Consider the following 19,234-nt stretch of genomic DNA (forward strand, 5'->3'; position numbering starts at 1 on the left):
CAGAGAATAGTTTTGTCCAGCAGGGGGTTAAGTGTGCTTTGCAGACAGAGAACAGATATATAATGCATTTACAGAATTTAATGCACTAAATAAACTTAGATAACTTAAAAATCACCATGAATTTTGACAACATTTGAATTAAAAGCTGTCTGAGGCTAAATGTCATGTATTATTTATTTTTGTTCCACTTTCCTGTTTTCATCGTGCAAGAACCAAGAGTGTTTATTTTACTGGCAATATTAAAACAATCACATGATTTTGAGTAAGTCTTTTGAGATTGTTTGCAAGGTTTTTCTCTCCTGCATGTCTGCTTCCTCCCAGCTGGGGGCTGGCTGTAGTATGGCAAGGCCAGCCACGTCACGGAAAAGCCCTGTCTCTGATCAGATGGGCTTAATATAAACCAGGTTTGCTGAGGGAGAATTAAAGAGGCAGCCCCAACGCAGGAGAGGATTTACTTCGGCAGAGCTGCTCAGTGTGTCACAGCCCACCAGCAGAGAGGGGCACTGGGAGCAAAGGACTGGACTGGCTGCGGGAGCCTGGCACAAGTAAGAGAGGATCTGGACCCTGGAGGTGCTGGAGACCCAGGCAGATAAATGCAGAGTGGGGTAGCAAAACCAGTTTGAACTTGGAGCACAGTGTGTGACTCGTTTGGCTTTTTTTAATGAGGGGTGACAGTTTGTTAGAGGCTAAATTGTGAAATGTTTGTGATGGTTTTGTGAGTGACTGCTCGTTGCAGGTTGTGAGTTACTCTCTGTTGTCTGGCTGAATGAGATCTGGCTTTTTTTTCATCTGGTCTTTTCAATGGGGATACTGTAAGGTAAAAGTGCATTTCAGAATTCAACCACAGTAAATATTTAATTTTGTTTGTGAAGCAGCCTTTGCTTAGTACATGATTTCTTCTTTAGATGTATTTCTTGCTGACAAAGTTAGTGTGACTAGGATCACGCAAATGATCTCATTTTGCCCCAAAGTTACTGCACTCCACAGAGAAAATATGGTGTATGCTGTAATAAGTTTAGACAGTATTTTCTCTGTATATTTATCCTAGGTCCTGCAGGGAATTTATTCACAGAAGTTTTCAGACAGTTTTGTATGAAGAAGAATAGCAATTTGTACTTATTGCTTTACTGTACTTTTTATTGCTCATCATCTATTATTGAGGTTTGAAAGTGGTTGGGTGAATTTTATGAACAATTATCCTATTTACTTATATAGAGGAGAGAGCTGAGAAACATCAGATATAGGGCAAAACCCAAAAATGTCTAAATAATGGTCACTTTGGGAGCTGGAATGCATCAAAGAAACTTTCCTAAAAATGGTAGCCTGTGAGAATGACATCACTCTTCTCTGCCTCCAAGCAAGGCAAAATAGAGTTTGCTGAAAAAAATGTAATTAAGAGCTGTGCTTATGTAAAAAGAGTGAACCTGTCTAATTAATTGTGCGGTAATGAAGTTATTGACTTAATATCTATAAATTAATGAGCCTTTTCTCCCAGTTATATATCCTGTAGAAGCTAAACTTGTACCTCCTCAGAAAAGCTGTTGGATTTTACTATGTACTCCCTCTTACCAGCCAAAAAGTCCTTGTCTGAGGCAGAATCATTCTCTGTTTACATGGACACAGATAAGACCCAAATCCACCCCATGACAGCAAGACTTGCTTGCATGGCTTTTTGTGCCAGAGTTGTCTGAGAGTGCAGTGAATTATGCCTTATTTCTTCCCCAGGAGTTTCAGCTCTTAACAGAGACAATGAGAAAGATGCTGTACACCCAGCTGCACCAGCAGCTGGAGACAGCTGAGACCAGTCTCTCTCTGTCCCCAGTGAAGCCAAAAGGAGGTGGAATTGTCTGCACCACAGGCAGACTCTTGGCAGGGCTGCAGCTGCTGTGTAGGACCGGTGTGGTGAGCACAGTTCCTTCCTGCTGCTCCTGGGACACAGCAATGCCTCCCTCTTCCAGGACTGGGCTGCATTTAGCACAGCCCTGAGCTAGTAGAGGCTAAACAAGATGGGATTTAGCATGTGAGGGTGGTGTTATCCCTAAGAAACAGGCTCTGTCTCCTTAACCAGTAATTAAAATATTTCTTGGTGTGCCATCAAGAATGCAGAGTGCACCAAGAGTGCAGAAATGCTTATTTTTCTTTTCTCACCTATTAGGTCCCTACAGAGGAGCATGATGTGGCCCCTTGAAGCTAGTAAGAAAGCATTTCTAAATATTTAGTGGGTAACATTTGTGATTTCCCTATTTCTCCCTAGGGGTTGAAAATGACTCTCAACAATGTCACCATGCGTCGCACCCACAACAGCAGCCTGCACCAGCAGCAGCAGCGATGGAGCATCCCTGCTGATGGAAAGAACCTGCTGGTCCAGAAAGACTCCAACGAGTACAACCCACAGAAACGCTACACCATCAGCCCTGATGAATATTACAGGAGGAGCTGGTCCTCGGAGTCATCCGACTCCGTCATCTCCTCCGAGTCGGGCAGCAGCTGCTACCGCGTGGTGCTGATCGGGGAGCACGGCGTGGGCAAGTCCTCGCTGGCCAACATCTTTGCAGGGGTGCACGACAGCATTGACAGCGACTGTGAGCTGCTGGGAGGTAGGTGGTTACGTGCTGGGCTCTTGGGGCTGGCTTGCAGGCAGCTCTGCCTGTAGTAATTGGCACAGCAAAAGAGAGAGGCTGTTTGATATAAGCCAGAGGTAACAAACATTTGGGTCTGATCACCAAAACTGATTGAACTCTATTAAAGAAATAAGATGAATGAGATACTCTCTAATAGTGATTGAAAGCCACTGAAATACAGCAATTCAGATTCCCATGCTATTTCATTCCAAAAATACCTGTTAGAAACTGCCTCATTCCTGCTTGTGATGATGCTACACAAGAGTCTACTTGAGGTTTCATGCTGGTCCAACATTTGTGTTGGCATCACTGGCATCACAGGGCTGACTATAGCTCTCCTTGAGGGAGAGAAAACAATTGCAGGTCCTCACTTTACACAAATTAAATACTTTAAAATCATATATAAAAATAAAGTCACTTCCAAAAATCATTAGAAGTCATCACAATTTTTCTGTATATACAGATTGCCTTAGCACAGGCTTTATGGACTTTGAGTAAAATATATAAACTTTTGAGTAAAAACCTTGTTTCGTGTTACTTGCACAGCATGGGCTCCTCCAGGAGGAAAAAAGATAAAAGTCCTTCAACCGAATAGGAGAACTCTGGTTGCCTGTTGCCCACTGGGGCAAAGACACAAGCTGTAGGGTTCTCTTTGATGATTCCTCCTCGCTTTGCCCCCTTGCTTTGTTTAGGATTGCAGAGTGTTCTTTAATCCCAAAGATCAGACCATGAAGAAGGTGAAGCTGTAGCACCAAGTCCTGAGCTATATTGTGTGCAGAATATTGATGAGGAAGGGCTGTGCTGCCACAGAAATCTGCTCTGTCCCTAAGGATGTAGTCACTGTTGCTTTCAGGGGACATGCAGTTTGCTGCCGGGTTCTGTTTGTCACTATGCAGGGCTTTCTTTGTCTCTCCCATATCCCTTCTGTCTCCTGCCTGTATTCCCTTGGTGTGATGGTGCCAGTGCTACCACAGAGAATTTCTGGGCTTCTCTTCCAGCCTTCAGGGGGGCATAGGCAGGACAGCTTCTTTTTTGTGTGTGTAACTCTCCAGTTAGGAGAAGTTTTGCCCAGGTTGTAAAAAAGCCCAGTATCAGGAAGGCTGGACTCACATTTTCCTTGTTTGCTGTCTCAGACTGGATACACAGGGATTTGTGCTTTGGGGGGTTTGAAATTCACTGATTTAGGCGTGCTCTGCCTTCAGCTTCTGCCATCAACTTTTTCCATAGTTCTACTAACTTCTCAGCCTGGAGCATCTCTGATAAAAGTTTTTTTCAGTGCTGAATAACTGAATTAGAGTAGGATCCTTGGACAAGCCACCAGAAAGTGCAGCTGATTTGGAAACTGCCTGTCAGGCAGTTTTCCTTCATGTGAAGCCGTGTGGCTTCCTCTTTCCATTGCACTTCCAGCAGCATTGCTTGGAGTATAGCAGTGACAGATTTTCAAGGCCAGCTCTGAAGAGATAATTGGAAATCTTGCTGTTGTTATATCTCTCATTTTTTTTTTAGTGTCAGCTTTGAAAACAGCATTAAATTAACAAAGTACTCCCTTTCAGTGTGTTTTATATTCTACAGAAGTTCCTTAGGACTGACCAAGGTGTAAATCAGTGCTGAATATGACTATTTAGGCACAGTATTTTCAAGGAGTGTGATTATACATTTGTAGCTTCTCTATATGTAATGCAGTGCAGAAGGAGTCTTCTGGATTTTGTCCTCTGCATGGAGCTTATTCTCTCACAGATGCTCAGTCACTTGAAGAAACTATTTACTTAACTTTACAAACTGGAACTTTAGTTTACACACTGGAAATTTTATTACACAAGAGGATAGTTTCAGGGTAGCCAGCTAACAGAGGAGTACAGCTGCTTTTATGGAGAGGCTTTGCTACTGATTATAAGATGAAGCTAAATCATGAACACAAGCCTCATACTCTTGGAACCTCAAGGGAAACCACTCTTAGTGATTAGCTGTGTTTTTAGTCTTGACATTTTAAGCATGGGCTCCATCTGACTATTTTAAATGTGTAGTATTTTTGGCTTATTCTTTTGCTAGGATGTAGATCCCTAGATTTGAGGAAAGGCTCTGATTACAATTTAGGGGAAAGTTCACTTCATCAGTGCACAGCAGGAGTCTTAATGAGGCACAGGTGAGAGGCAGCCCTATCTACAAGTGTGGTTGGGACAGATCTGACCACTAGTATGAGAATAGAAATGGGTCCAAACTCCTCAGTGCTCATTCTTGTGTCCTCAGCTTTGGGGAAAAAGAAGAAAGATTGGTATTTGAAGCAGATTTCACAGCAAGGATTGATCAAAATCCAGAGTGGCAAAAGCCTCCTTAAATCTAGGCAGAATTTTGCCACATTGCATTCATAATCTAGATATGAATTTTTATGGCTGCAGTACAAAACAACTGACCTGTGCTTTTTTGATTTTCCTGCTATTTGGCATCAAAGGCGATGTGGGAAACTGTGTAGTGGGAGAGAGTGTGCAACAGAAGTCTCAGTCTGTCTCAAACTCAACAGCTGCTGCCTCACACCAGCCTGTCCTCCTCACAGGGTAGGCTGCTCGCTGTGTTGCTCTCAGCAGCAGTGACTGCTCACCCGTAAATTGTCCATGCTAAAGCAAAAGCAAATATTTTCCATTACTCAGCCTCGCTGGACTCTGCTGCTCCCATGGGGCAAATGTTCAGCCTTTGGTTATTTCTTCCACTGGTTCTGTTTTCTCTCTCCCACATAAGATAAAGAGACTATCAGCCAAAATAATGAACATTTTGTTTCCTGATCTTTCAGCCTCCTTCATCTATCATGGAAAGTCAGGCAACCAATAATGAACAGTGCACAGATTCAGTGCTGATGGAAATGAGGAAAGAACTGGATGTGAGCCGACCTAAAATTTGGCTCAATAACTCTGTGAACAAATTCCCCACATTCAACAACTTGGAGTTTTGTAATGTATATGATGACCCAAAATAATGTATCACCAATCTTTGTTCTTTTCTTTCCAGAAGACACGTATGAAAGAACTCTGATGGTGGATGGCGAGAGCGCAACTGTTATCCTGCTCGACATGTGGGATAATAAGGTACTTTAATTTGTTCTAGTCAAATGCTGAAAGGAAAGTGTATATGAATATCTGCTAATATAAAGAGCAAGTTTCCTTTAGGAAAGAAAATAGGCATTTCCATGCATCAGAATCAGGGAAGATATAGGATTAATTCCACCCCACATCAAGGCAAGCGTGCCTAATGGCTCCACACTGTGAGCCTGAGAAGTTCAAGTCTTCATTTTTTTAAACAATAATAAAAACATTCAAGCTTTCTTTCCAGACCTTGCTCATTCCAGCCTAAAGCCAGCACAATAAATTATCTGGGGCAAGTTTTTGCCCTCCTTTGTGGTGAAGTATTCATACCATCACCACATTGGAATTACTTGCAGTATAACTGTGATTCAAACCATACCCATTACAGTTTACAGCAGGAATGCATTTGGATTCTCTAATGTTTTACTTTCGAAGTAAAATCTGCTGTGGGCATAACGATGTCTGACGGTTTGATTTGAGCAGCGGGAGGGAGAATGGATTCGAGAGCACTGCATGCAAGTGGGAGACGCCTACCTGATCGTGTACTCCATCACCGACCGCGCGAGCTTTGAGAAGGCCTCAGAGCTCAGGATACAGCTCCGCAGGGCGCGCCAGAAAGAAGACATCCCCATCATTCTGGTTGGCAACAAAAGTGACCTCGTCAGGTGCCGCGAGGTTTCAGTGGCAGGTAAGGAAATGGTGGGCATAAACCCGAGATAAACTTCACAAGTCATCTGGTAGCTCTTGGGCAAACTGCAGTGCTCTGGCTGAGGGAGTACATTGTGATCAGCACTGGGCAATAAAAGAGTAATAAAATAAAAGAGGACTGGAAAAGAGGGCAGAAGACTGGGAAGGGTCTGCCAAGTCCTTAAGCCTTCCTTGGTAATACTGTTATATGTCAGATAATCCGTTTCCTACATGTAGTAAGTACCATCATAAATGGGATTTCTTCCCTTCCAGCTCCTAGTGTAAGATCACTGCAATATGTGATTTCTCTGGTAGCTGGAAACCCTTTGTATTCCCAATGCATGTTTATGCATAACGAGTTTAGCCCCCTTTTATTCTGCTGCCAGATTTTCTCTTCTTTATAACCAGTTCTCTGTCCTCCCCAATGAATTAAAATTCCCTCTCAATCTTTGTTTTGCTAGTCTGGACAGGAACTGTGCAGCCTTTCAGAAAAGGTCTCCTTACTGCCTTGCTTTGGGATGCTAAATCAGCCTTCCCTTGGCTGCACACAAATGGATAACCACTAAACCCATAAATAGGAATGGAGAAACTGTTGGGAACACTGCTGCTGGCTCTCATCATCTGCAGCCAGTAAAATTTCTTCTTGGAGGGTCTTCCCTAAGGCTGAGCTGACACACCCTAATATACAACTGTGCATTAAATGTTCTTGTCTTGGCCCATCAGAAACATGGGTTCTTCTACTCAGAGTTTTCTTCTCTCTGCAGCTGTTCTGCTCTTCTGTTTCCCAGTTGAGCTAGATTTTTTTTGCTTTCTCTGTGGATGTGCACAGTTCCTCTGGCTCTTGTCACAGCTTCCCCAAGTGAAGAGCTTGAACTGAGGGGTTCATGGGGAGCCCAGAGTTTCCTCTCATTTGTCTTTGCCCAGCTTGCAGGATCTTTAGGAAGATGGCAGGTGAATCCACATCACTGTAGCCGCCCTGGCAATGGTTTCACAGCAAGTCAGAAGACAATAAATTGGCTTGCGTGTGAAAGAGCTGTCAGGTTTAGCTTAGGCTAATGTAATTGACAATAAGAACTATGATTTCAGATGTACCCCTGAAGTCATAGACACCCTTTATTAGGTTTTGTACTCGTGTCTGTTCTCACTGAAACTGCCCCAGTTCCAAGGCTCTGGTTGACACCCACGGCCCATGAAGGAACAAAGTGCCCTGCTCCAGTGCTGTGCTGTGTGCCTGGAGAGTGCCATCATCACCCTTCAGTGCAGCTTCAGGGAGTCTGCACCAAAGGTGGCCAGGGGGTGTTGAGGCTTTGCTGCCTCCCTTCAGGGTCCCAGCTCAAGTCCATCATTCTGCTCTACCTTCACAGCCAGCAGCACGGGCTGGGCTTTACTGGGAGGGGATTAACCCCCATGCTCCCCCCTTCCTCTGGGAAGCAGCTGTGCTGTGACACAGGGCAGAGGGATCATGGGCCAGCAGGCATCATCAGGTGATTAAAGACTTATGTGAGCTATATCAGGCTGGAGGAATCCCCTGGTGGCCCTGACTCCCCCGCAGGTGGCAGCCCGTCCTTGTCCCCCTCCCTGAGCCTTGTGACCCCGTGTAACCACATGCACCGTGTGGTTTTGCAGAGGGGCGAGCCTGTGCCGTGGTGTTCGACTGCAAGTTCATCGAGACGTCGGCAGCCGTGCAGCACAACGTGAAGGAGCTGTTCGAGGGCATCGTGCGGCAGGTGCGGCTCCGCAGGGACAGCAAGGAGAAGAACGAGAAGCGGCTGGCGCTGCAGAAACGCAGGGAGAGCATCCCCAAGAAAGCCAGGCGCTTCTGGGGGAAAATCGTTGCCAAGAACAACAAGAACATGGCCTTCAAACTCAAGTCCAAGTCTTGCCATGACCTATCAGTACTTTAAGAACGCTGGACTCTGCCAGAGCTTGTGGCATTTTGTGGACATTATCTAACTTTGTCATAGGACAATCAATCAATCTATATTAGATTGGGCTATCAGTGACTTAGGTTCACAGTTGTGATTGTGATGATATGTGCTGGCATAAGAACAGCACAGTGCATGGAAATATCTCTTCCTCTTTTTTTTTTTTTTTTTTTTTTTTTTTTTTTTTTTTTTTTTTTTTTTTTGTCAGTAGTTTGAAAAGTATAGACCAGAAAGACCCAAAATGATGCAGGGAACTGTTCTGGAATACACCTATTCTTTCTCCTCTCACCTTTGGATAATAGTTTATGAACCTCAAACTCCATAACTTGGGAAGTGAATACTACTGTCTTTACTCTTTCTCCTTTTGTTAATATTTCTTTTTTAAAACTGTGTAAAGAATTGAGGAACTGACTGGAGATTGGTCCCTTGTCAGTTGGCTGGTCAGGCTTGAGCACCCACAGATAAAAAAAATGCATTTTTGTAGAATAACCACAAAGACACCTGTTCTGTATTTTTTCTTTATTTTGAGGATTAGTTTCAGTGAATTTACACATCTCTTACTTTGAAAATATTTAAAGGAAAAAATCCTATAGTCAAACAAATTTTCCTATCAAGTTTTTATATTATGGGTCTGTTTAAAAATCATAGTAAAATTAAAGTGCAAATTGTATCAAAGTGCATCAAGTGCAGGATGCCAAACCTTTAAAAATCACCGGAGCTTTTTTATGCCACCACATGGACTTCTTGTATCCATCCTTGGCCTTTCTCTATGCCAGAGCTATGCTGTATTTATTGTGCAAAATAACAAGCATTTTAATGTCAAGGGGAAATGTATTTATTACCAATTTTCTTAAGATAATAATGTTAATTTTATTACCGTTTTCTATCTAATATCTTTTTTTCAGATATGCAAGTTTTTACATGCCTTGTAATAAAATAAATAAAATGTATGACTGTCTTTGAGCCTCAGTAGAAAATCCCTAAGAATGTTTTCAATAAGAGAAAGGTTTGTGCATGCTGGGCAGGTTTGCTGCTTGAGAAGGGCAGTGAGGATTCCTTACATGAACACAGGCTGCATAGCAACCCAGGATCTCAGGGCAGGAAGCACCAGGAGCCTCAGAGAGGAGTGCACAATATCCCTCCTTTAAAAATGGGCTTGTGGTGACAGAAATAAATCCTTCCTAGCAAAGGTGTTTGCCCTTTAGCCTGTAAACACTTTAGAAATGTAGGTGAGTGCTGTTACCCCAGTTTTGGAGATGAAGAGAAGTGAAAAGTTACATTCAGGGGCAGAAAGCAGGTAGCTGGCATGCTGTGCCCTAATCCTCACTTGCTGTTGGGCATAGTTCTGCCTTTTTTCCTTTTGACTATGCTGGTCAGAGGTACAGCCATTATAGTTTTGGCCACATGACTCAGAAAAGCCAAATCTCCAGCCTGGCAGCTCATCTTCCCAGATAATGAAGGCAAAAACATGAACGAATGAGGTGAAACTTGGATTCCCCATTTTGGGCTGCACAGTTTTAATGCACCAAATGCTCTGGACAGGAAGGGGCATGCTGAGTGTTTGCCCACAATTTCCTCTGCTCAGGAGAGGACTTCTAGCAGCTCTCTAGGGGTAAAACATCCCATTGCAGAACAGCTTAATGCTTGTGTGGTATTAAGATCTCCCTGGAAGGAAATTTCTGTTCTAGAATAAAGTGTTGACAAGTACAGAAAAAAGAAACCTTTTGAAACAAGCACAAACAAGATCCATGTTGCTGGATTTTGGATGAACACTTTTGAGCTGTCAGCATGCAACCTAAGGTCAACCCAGAGCAGTCCAGAGAATTTCGTTTTCAGAACTTTTAAACTCTCAGAACCTTTCACCCATTCAAAAGTGAAAACAAAATTGCACAAATTACATTTTTAAGATTATATTTATGAACTGAAAGTATTGCTTTCTGAAAATATGAACTGAAAAGTTCATAAAATTGAAAGTTTATGAAACTGAAAAACTGAAAGTATGCAAGCAGCATATTTCCTTAGTCTATTCTATATCTGTCAAGCTACAAATCTAAACCAAACAGGTTTTGAAGAAATGCAAAATGTCCATGTTGATCATACATTCATGTTCATAACATCATTATGATATCAAGATACATCAGTGATATGATAAAAATTTGGAATTGCCCAGTAAGTTTTCATATCCTCGCTCATGTCCTTCCACTCTTAACAGGATAACAGAATTTTCTTCTAAAACATAGGATTTTTCAAAAAAACCCCCAGTGAGGTAGGACCATTCCCCTGAGATGTCACAAGCTGCCACAGAGAGCTGTGCAGTGGGCATGGCATGTCACCTGGCTTTTCCTGTTCACAGCAAGCAGGCATCACTGCAGTTCTGTCTCTGGGGCTGCTGCTGGTCTCTGAACAGCACGGAACTGCCTTTGGACCAAAACAGTTTAAACACATGCCTCCCCCTTTCATGTCTTTTGGATCACCCTGCAGGCTCCATGCTTGCCTTAGGTGTTCAGGCAGAGCACAGGGGAGGTTGTAGGGTGAAAATCCACTGGTTAGCAGCATGTACCCCATGGAGCTGCAGCTCAGACACCACCAGAGTGTGTTATTTCTCACCTGTGGATGGGGAGTGAGAGAGCTGGTGCTGAGCTCTACACTTTGCACATTTCAGGGCTTTTCTTGTTTTGAACCTGGTCTAGACTGGTCCTGTGGATTGAATGTGCACCAGGGACTGCAGTGCCTGAGATGCACTCCTGAAGGGCACTGAGAGTTCCACCTGAAGGAACCCAAACCATCTGCTCTGGTGCTAATGGCTGCAGCAAGCTGGGTGTGGAGGAAGGGCTGGGGTTTTCCCTTGCAGCTCATGAGATTAATCTGAGTCATGGTTTCAGTCCATCATCACCAGATTACCAAATACAGCAATTCTTACTATTTATAAAAGCTAGTGTACCTGGAATGACTGATTAGCACTAATTTACTCTGGAATGCTGATATTTCAAGTCTCTAATATCTTTAACAGTCCCTCTGTTTGTCTCAGATGTGAGTGTCAAAACTGTGGAATGGATCAATCAACGATCCTAATCACTGCTCTGCTGTTTATTAAGTCAGGGCTACAATGACAGATCCTAATGTGATAATTACAATGCTGGACCCAGAGATTTGGCAGTGCCTGTGGAATACGTGAGTCACAGCACTGAGCACACCAAGGCCAAAACAGCAAAACTCACAGAGTCCAAATAAAATAGAAGAAAATAAGTACAGAAAAAAGAAGTCTAAGAACACACAAAATGCCAATTATTGTGAAATAGCTGTTATAAAAAGCTCTCTTCAAGAAGATAGATCAGGTTTGTAAGAGGAATTACAGAGCATGTAATCTTTAATCATGACAGATGAACTGCATAAAGAAAAGTTTACTTATGCTTTGGGAGAAAACACACTCGTTATTATGGCACTATGGGGATTTTCAAGGTGCTAAAGGATTTTGGATTTGAGAGAATTATTGATAAAATTTAGTCAAGTAAAAGAAAGATATTTTCAATAAAATCAATGGATGTACTGTGAATTTGACCCTCACATATACAAGCCTTTCAATATCAACCCCATGGAAACCTATAAAGACCTGAGTTTTCTCTCTTGGGCTTTTTGGGGTTCAGATAGAAATGGCAGAAAGGGCTCCCTACAGCAACAGCACTGGTGAAGATAATGGGATCTACAGAGGGCTGCTGCAGAGGAAGGAAGCAGTTGAGTTCTGTGATCTTACAATCTGCTACAGCTCTTCCTTCTTCCCTGGGAAGGCTTTTCAGAAAAATCTGTGGCATGCAGAGAAGAGACAAGGTACTGATGAGATCCCTGGACTACTAAACTCCTGACTGTCCAAAAGTGAACCCTGCAGCTCATTTCTTACAACACCTCTGAAGACTGTAGAGCAGAATGAATCATGTAAATCGTTCCTGGATCTGACTCACAAGCACAGGAGACAAATGAGTGTGAGCTCTGGGACTGGTCCTAACTCATTGCTCAGTGAGGAGGGCAAGTGCTGTGGGCTGACGTGGTGTTCAGCACACTGCAGGTTTTATCAGATGTGGCTTCCAAGTGTGTTAAATATTATTTAATAGATCTGTCTGCCTTGCCTGCAGTCCCCACCAGTTCTGGTTCATTGTGGTAGCACAGAACAGAGAGAGTAGAAAAAGAAAAACACTTTCTTTTGTGATTTTTCACTTGTAGGACCCATGCAACTGTAGGTTTGCAGTACCACCCAAGACACATGTGACATCTTGTGTTAAACTCTTGCTAAAATGTCACATTGCTGGTCATACACTGCCAGCACTTTTGAACATGGCAGACTCTGTGAGAGGTTTATAGAGTAACTTCTAATTCTCTAAATGTAACCTCCTGCAGTTAAAAAATGGGAGCACCATGTTATTCTCTTCACTATGCTCCAGAAATCTGCAGGGAAGCTTTTTTTGTGCCATTGCTTCCAGAAAGGACCATGTGCTGGATGTAGGGATGGATGCAGGAAAAAGGGTGAATCCCAGTATAGGGCATGACCAGAGAACCCATAATGTCAGTGTACAACCTGACAACTTCCCCACCTGCCCCTCCTGGCATTGTCACTCCAGAAATCTCCCACAGATGTTGCAGCAAGCCCCACTCCTCCCTCAGCGACCACCTCACACAGGGGCCTGCAGTACTTCTGCATTTATCCTCTGTAATCACAAATGTGACATCATCAAGGTAATGGGGATTTTTTCCCTTTTCCAGAGCCACTGAAATTCACTATGCAAGTTACTTGTGACCTCAGCAGTTTTGCTGCAACTGCTGTCAGACAGTGGAGTGGCTTCAACACACCCATGAGAGAGCACACCAGCCCTGTGTGCCCAATTTTTACAGTGCTGCTGGAACATGGTTAATAATTTCCTGAGAAGATGATTAGGTAGCACAGAAGATGATTAGGTAGCACACTTCCTCCAAGTCTTGAAATTTATGCATGAGTCATTTTAAAATGAAATTACTTTCTAAATAGGAGTTGTTCATGATACTCGGCACTCGAAAGCCTCCTGTTAGACACAAAGGTTGCCCAGACAAGACCTTTGACTGCTCTTTGGGCCAACAGGAGAAAGGCAGGAGGAAACTTCAATGAGAAAATTGAGATTGTCACATGGAGGCACTGAGGGATGCCTGACTTCAGCTCCTGTATCTGTAATAACTGCATGCAGGGACCAGCCTTTCTTCCCCCCTGTCCTTAGTGGGTGTGACAAGCCTGGGACACCCTGTCCCCCCAGACCTGGCACTGCCACTGAGGTGGGGCTAGGAGCCCTCCCATGCAGGGATGAGGGGGAGTTTGGTGGCTGCTGCTCTGGAGGAAGGATATTCCAGCTCCTCTGAGCCTTGCACCCATTCTTTGATGCTGTGTGTGTTTCACTAAATTGCTGACTGGTGTAACATCCACTGAGCTCAGAATGGGCCTCAATAATTTTGGCATGGCCAGGCTACTATTTTTGTGTCTACCTGTGGCTTTCAGTAACTGTTGGAGTCAGTGAGTTAGGGGTCTCTCTGAATTCTTCAGAGAGAAATTGGAGGGCAAGGATTGAATAAGTCTTAGAGTAAGTTCTGATCCACAGCAGTAGCTTGTGTTCTAGTGAAGGTTGCAAAAATATTGATATCTTCAGTAGAGGCTCCAGACCTGCAGTTGTAGACAGGACTTAGACATAATAGAGTTATAGCAAGAATATTGCTTGCATTTCTTAGATAGAACAGGATTCTATGCATAGTGTTATACATAACCTGGTGTGCTAAGAAGCTACAATTCTAATAGGTTAAAGAATGAGCTTGCATCTTAGCTTGTTGGAAAAATGCTATAAAAGACTATGTATTGTATTGCTATAAAAGACTATGTATTGTATTGCTATAAAAGACTATGTACTGTGTTGCTTTTAGCCATTGTGGCTTTTAGCCATTTGCTTCTAGCCATTTGCTTATTGCTGCTGCTTTTCTACTGCTTTTGCCATTGCTTTTGCTATTGCCTGTTGAGACTGATGTGCTTTGTAATAAGATGTGCTTTGTAATAAAAAACATTTTTAACTATTAGCTGCTTTGCTTATATAAGATTACTTGACAAGTTAAAGCCAAGAGCTCAGAGCAGGAGCCTGAGAGCTCTGGAGTTAGGTGCCTGTAGAGCATCTGGGGGTCAGAAAGAACCCCACATCTGTTGCCACATCTGGTGCCCCGTGACTAATGCCACAAGTAGCATGTGTGCATTTCTACAATCCACAGCTTTGCTCTCACACTGCTCAGGATGTATTTATTCCCTCTCTACACACCTTGAATCCCTGAGCAGTGCCCAGTGGGATGCTCTCAAGCTTTGCTGTCACAATCCCCTTTTAGTTGCTTCTTAACTTTATTCTCAGTCTTCTGTGCTTTGAGGTTTTCCTCCTTCTCTTGGTGCAACCTTGTGCCATGAATGGCTGCATTTGCTCCTCCTCACCTTGCTCCATTCAGAAGTAAGCCACTGGAGCTGGAATGCTCCCTTAGCACCCATGGTAGGGTTTTTGCCAGCAGTGGTATTTGGAAGTTGCCCAGCCCCACCAGGATGTGCAGCACATGGACTTTGACAGAGGTAGCTCCACTGGCATCTCTGCTGGGGCTGGGGTGGTGTGCCCAGCTGATGAAGTCCTGAGAACAGAGGTTCACAGGGCAGCTTGGAAAAGCAAATTGATATTCCTTGGTTTATGGACTTCAGACTGCCCCTGGATAATTATCAAAACACAATCTACAGACCCAGAGAGAAGAAATGCCCTGCAGCTTTGGATGTGCTGTTCCTCCAGGTCTGTGCTGTTTCTGAGAAAAGAGGGCAAAGCAGCAACAGGAGATGCTGTTTAGAGCATCACCTATGGGACCTTGTGAGCAGCAGTTTTTCACTCACTTTCCCCACTAGCTTTGTGAAACTGAAATTATCTGACATTTCCCCCTTAGCCTTCTCCTCTCCACACCAAAAAGTCCAAAACCTGTTAGTATTTCCCTTAAGGCAGCTGCTCCAACCACTTAACTGTGTGTTTTTTGCCCATCACTGTTCCTTTGATTCTCTGCAGGAGAGAGAAAAGCTGCAGTTCATTTTGCCCTAGATGCTACATTTTAGAGAATGATAAAATATAGTTCTCTTTCCTGTGTTAGAGAGTGAAAAGCTTAATTTTCTTTCCTGCTTTCAGTCCACTTTTTGACTATGTCCCATGTGTGTTGATGTGTTTGTTGACATTTGGCTGCCATTACACACTGTGTTCAAACCACAGTGACCTGTGACTGCTCACCTGCCATCTTTCTACCCAGTCTTATGAGATCCTTCATCATCAAAAGGAGTTTTTATGTTAACTGTGCTCCATTCAAATGCATCTCTTTCATGCAATATTTTGAAAATTACCAATTTGTAATGCACATTTGTCCTAATTAGGGATTTAAATACTTCTGTTTGGTTACAGGTTACAATTTCTATATGCTGAGTGCAACAAAGCTTTTCTTCATGAGTATCATCAGATCAAGATCTTGTAGATATGTATCTTACATGGAAACCTGAAAAGAGGTGACAAGTTGGTAAAGGGCAGCTCTGTCACCCCTGCCAGTGTTTGGGATTGCATCATACAATGAGGAGGAAGACAGCTGCCTGCAGCAAATATGCCTGCAGATTTTTGCTCAAGCAAGTAGTCTGGCTGATGTTACTTGTTCTGAGGACCAGACAGTGTCATTTTTATAAAATCTAGACAGCACTAAGTGCCAAAAAGGGATCTGCTCTTTTACTTGTGGGTAAGAAGTTATGTAATTCTGCTGCATGAGAAGTAAATATGTCATGGTTTCACCTGGCCCATCTGCCACTTCCTTTAAGTTGTGCCCTGGGTGGGGGCCTGGAAATGCTCTGTACTTTGGCACAAACAAAAACAAGATTGTATTGAGAATAAGCACAGACTTTTCTCTAAACTGCTTCGAATTGGAGGTATGTTGGATGAAGGAAAATGAAATTTCTGTGCAAGTGTAATTTTCCATTTAGTTTGTAAAGGCAACATCTTTAATAATTTGTGGTCCAGATTTCCAAAAGTCATTAAAAAGATCTACAGTCCATGTGGTAGCATGTAGATGCACTAGCTGACTCACATTTTCCCTGAAAAAGTAAGTTCATTAATAGAATTTGGTTGGAAAGAGATCCCTCTGAGTTTATAGTAACTTCAGTGTTAAGGATGACATCTTAATTTTAGGTGTAATCCTTTGCTTGACTTCAGATCCAGTTATAGACAGTCTGTTTAACAAACTTGTATCTCTCATCTGCCTGCAGTGTTTTGGGAACCATGTTCCTCAGGAAGAAGTGGGTGACCTCCAGCCCTGCCAGCTGCATGTGGAGCATGGTGCAATTGCTCTGCTGGGACATGAGGATGACAAGGAACATGGGCTCTGCCATCAGAAGGCTGAGGACTTCCAGACCCGCTGCTGGGAGAGGTTCAGGCAAACCTGATTTATGGTCCAGCTCTACATATGAAGGCCACTACTTTTATAGCTTCTACTTGCAGTATTTCACCACTGTAGTGATTGAGAATTTCTATTTAAAGAGGAGAGACAAATGGCCAGAGGGCTTCAAATTTAAATCAGGTACAAAAAGATTTAAATACTTTTCCCTGGATTTGCTATGAGTGCCACAGGGACTGTGCAGAACATCCCTGGTGGATGGCACCTGCTGCAATGCTGAAATACAAACTATCAGTGGCAACTCTGGTTTCTGGAGGGAAAATTCTCGTTCCTGGTCCACCTGTGGGTGGTCACAACACTCTAGAGTGATGTATGCCACATGGTAGATGAAATCCATCTGCAGAACTGTAGCCTCAGACAAGGTGCAGACTCTGCCACTGTGCAAGTACCACAGTGATTCTGTGTATCCTTGGCAAAATCTTTGCCAACATTTACTGCAATGCAAGTAAATCAACAAACTCTTCCCTCTCTAATTAAAAAAAAACTAATTTAGCATGATGGCAAGTGAATGCATGTAAAACATAGAGTAATATAGTGTTGAGATTCTGACCTTGAAACATAAGATTAAAAATTACACTTGTCTTCTGAAGTCCCATTGTTGCCTGCATGTAATATATATTTGAAGCAGTTCCAGAAACATTAACCACATTTACAGAAATAAAATACCATATGCAATATGCATTAAAAGCAGTTTCAGAAATATTAACCACATTTACAGAAATATAATAACCTTGGTCAAATGTTTGCACGTACACCAAAATCTATGGTGAATGCTAGTCTAGCTAAAGAAAATTAAAGTACTTTAAGTAATAAAATAGTGCAGTGTTTCTACTGTGCAGATCCCCAGACCTGCATGGATTTTGGCATAGCAGAAGCCTCCCAGCTCAGCAGCTCTGAACATCCTGCAAGACCTGGCCTGAGCTACTTGCATTCCTCACCAGGCTCAGCTAGAAGCTGACCCCTGAAGCAAAAGTCACCTACAGAGATCTCCAATGACATGAAAATGTAGTTCTGGAAGACCTCTGATAAAATAACAAATTTTTTTTTTTTTCAGATTGGGTAATAAGTAAAAAATTAGTAACAAAAATTTAGAACAATGCCACAGGTGCCATTATACAGGTGTAATGGAATTGTGCTAAAGATATGAAGTGTTTGTATTATGCATGTGAGATAAAAAGCAAGTACATAATACTAAATTAAGAACATATGAATTTATATGTTATATGAATAAAATCTTTATTATTTATAATAGACAATATAGATATGCTATTTAAACAGAATTTATTTAATATTTATATAAACCCTTATCCTTGTGTTTACTCAACAAATTGCTTTTCTTTCTGCAGGCAGCCTAGAACATATATACATAAAAATATGGACACATAACTTCCATAGTAGCAAAAAGCAAAGAATAACAAAACTAAATCCATTAAAACTGACATTCACTCTTAAAGAGTAGCAGGAAGTCTGCACAAATGTGGCATAAAGAGCAAAAGAAAAAAAGAACAAAAAAAAAAATGAAGAGAAAAATTTGTTTCTGTCATTCTCACCAAACTGAATTTGGCAAAAGCTTGCAGAGACATGAGGTTACCAATTCTAAGAGTAATTAGTTCTTTTTAGGAATTAACTGTAAAAATCCCATTGTAGTAGAACTATACACACACAATTTCAGCTTTTATTTTTACCTGAAATGCTTTACCATTGTCATAATCTGCTGCTTCTTTCCAGGCTGCTTTTAAAAACAACCAGAATATCAAATGCATTTTTAGGCTTTTGCATCTCTCTTTCCTTCTGAGTTAAAATTATTTGTATTTTTTTAATGTAAAGAAAATCCAATTCTTTGTAAAAAGATACTTTTAAAACAAAATTTCAGTTAAAGAGAGAATGAATACACGAGTCAATGTCTGGTGATCTTGCAGTTAGCTGATGCCATTGCAGCTGAGTCTTAATGGGAACACCCTCCTTCCAGCAAAGCTGGCTGGGGTGGGCAGGTGCAGCATCCACATGGGAGTGCCTGTGCAATGGGCAGGGCTGGGAATGCCTGTCCCCCTACTGCCCCCACAATGGGCCATCACCACAAGGGCAAAATTGATGGACACACCTCTTAAATACAAGATATAGCTAAAAAATTAGACACTTTTTTGTAAGTAGCGAAGTACCATGACCAGAAGATGCAAATAGATTAAGACTCCAGGTGCATCTGGAGGCTGCAGAGATGGTTAAGGGACTGAAGCATCTTTCTTAAAACTCTTAACAGAGTTGGGCCTGTCCAGCCTCAAGAGGAGGCACCTGAGAGGGGACTTCACCAGTGTCTATCAGTCTCTGGGAGGGAGCCAAGAGGATGAACCAGGCTCTGCTCAGTGGTGCCAGGCAATAGGACAAGAGGCAATGAGCAGAAACTGATGCACAGGAAGTTCCACCTGAACATGAG

General features: G+C 42.5%; 1 protein-coding gene across 1 annotated transcript; it reads left to right on the top strand.

The window, feature by feature from the left end:
* The first annotated feature begins 391 nt into the window (after window positions 1-391).
* Window positions 392-9,265, top strand: GEM (GTP binding protein overexpressed in skeletal muscle). Its single transcript, XM_056485377.1, has 5 exons — window positions 392-545; window positions 2,255-2,597; window positions 5,622-5,698; window positions 6,179-6,383; window positions 8,009-9,265. The coding sequence occupies exons 2-5, from the start codon at window positions 2,264-2,266 to the stop codon at window positions 8,284-8,286; spliced, it is 894 nt and encodes a 297-aa protein (XP_056341352.1). The 5' UTR covers window positions 392-545; window positions 2,255-2,263; the 3' UTR covers window positions 8,287-9,265.
* The last annotated feature ends 9,969 nt before the right edge of the window (window positions 9,266-19,234 follow it).

Source organism: Oenanthe melanoleuca, chromosome 2 (genome assembly GCF_029582105.1).
Source record: "Oenanthe melanoleuca isolate GR-GAL-2019-014 chromosome 2, OMel1.0, whole genome shotgun sequence".
Lineage (NCBI taxonomy): Eukaryota > Metazoa > Chordata > Aves > Passeriformes > Muscicapidae > Oenanthe > Oenanthe melanoleuca.

Coding starts and splice junctions, on each gene's coding strand:
- GEM (XM_056485377.1), top strand. CDS start 2,264: ATGACTCTCAACAATGTCACCATGCGTCGCACCCACAACAGCAGCCTG. Junction 2,598..5,621: donor CGACTGTGAGCTGCTGGGAG/GTAGGTGGTTAC, acceptor TTTTCTTTCCAG/AAGACACGTATGAAAGAACT. Junction 6,384..8,008: donor CCGCGAGGTTTCAGTGGCAG/GTAAGGAAATGG, acceptor GTGGTTTTGCAG/AGGGGCGAGCCTGTGCCGTG.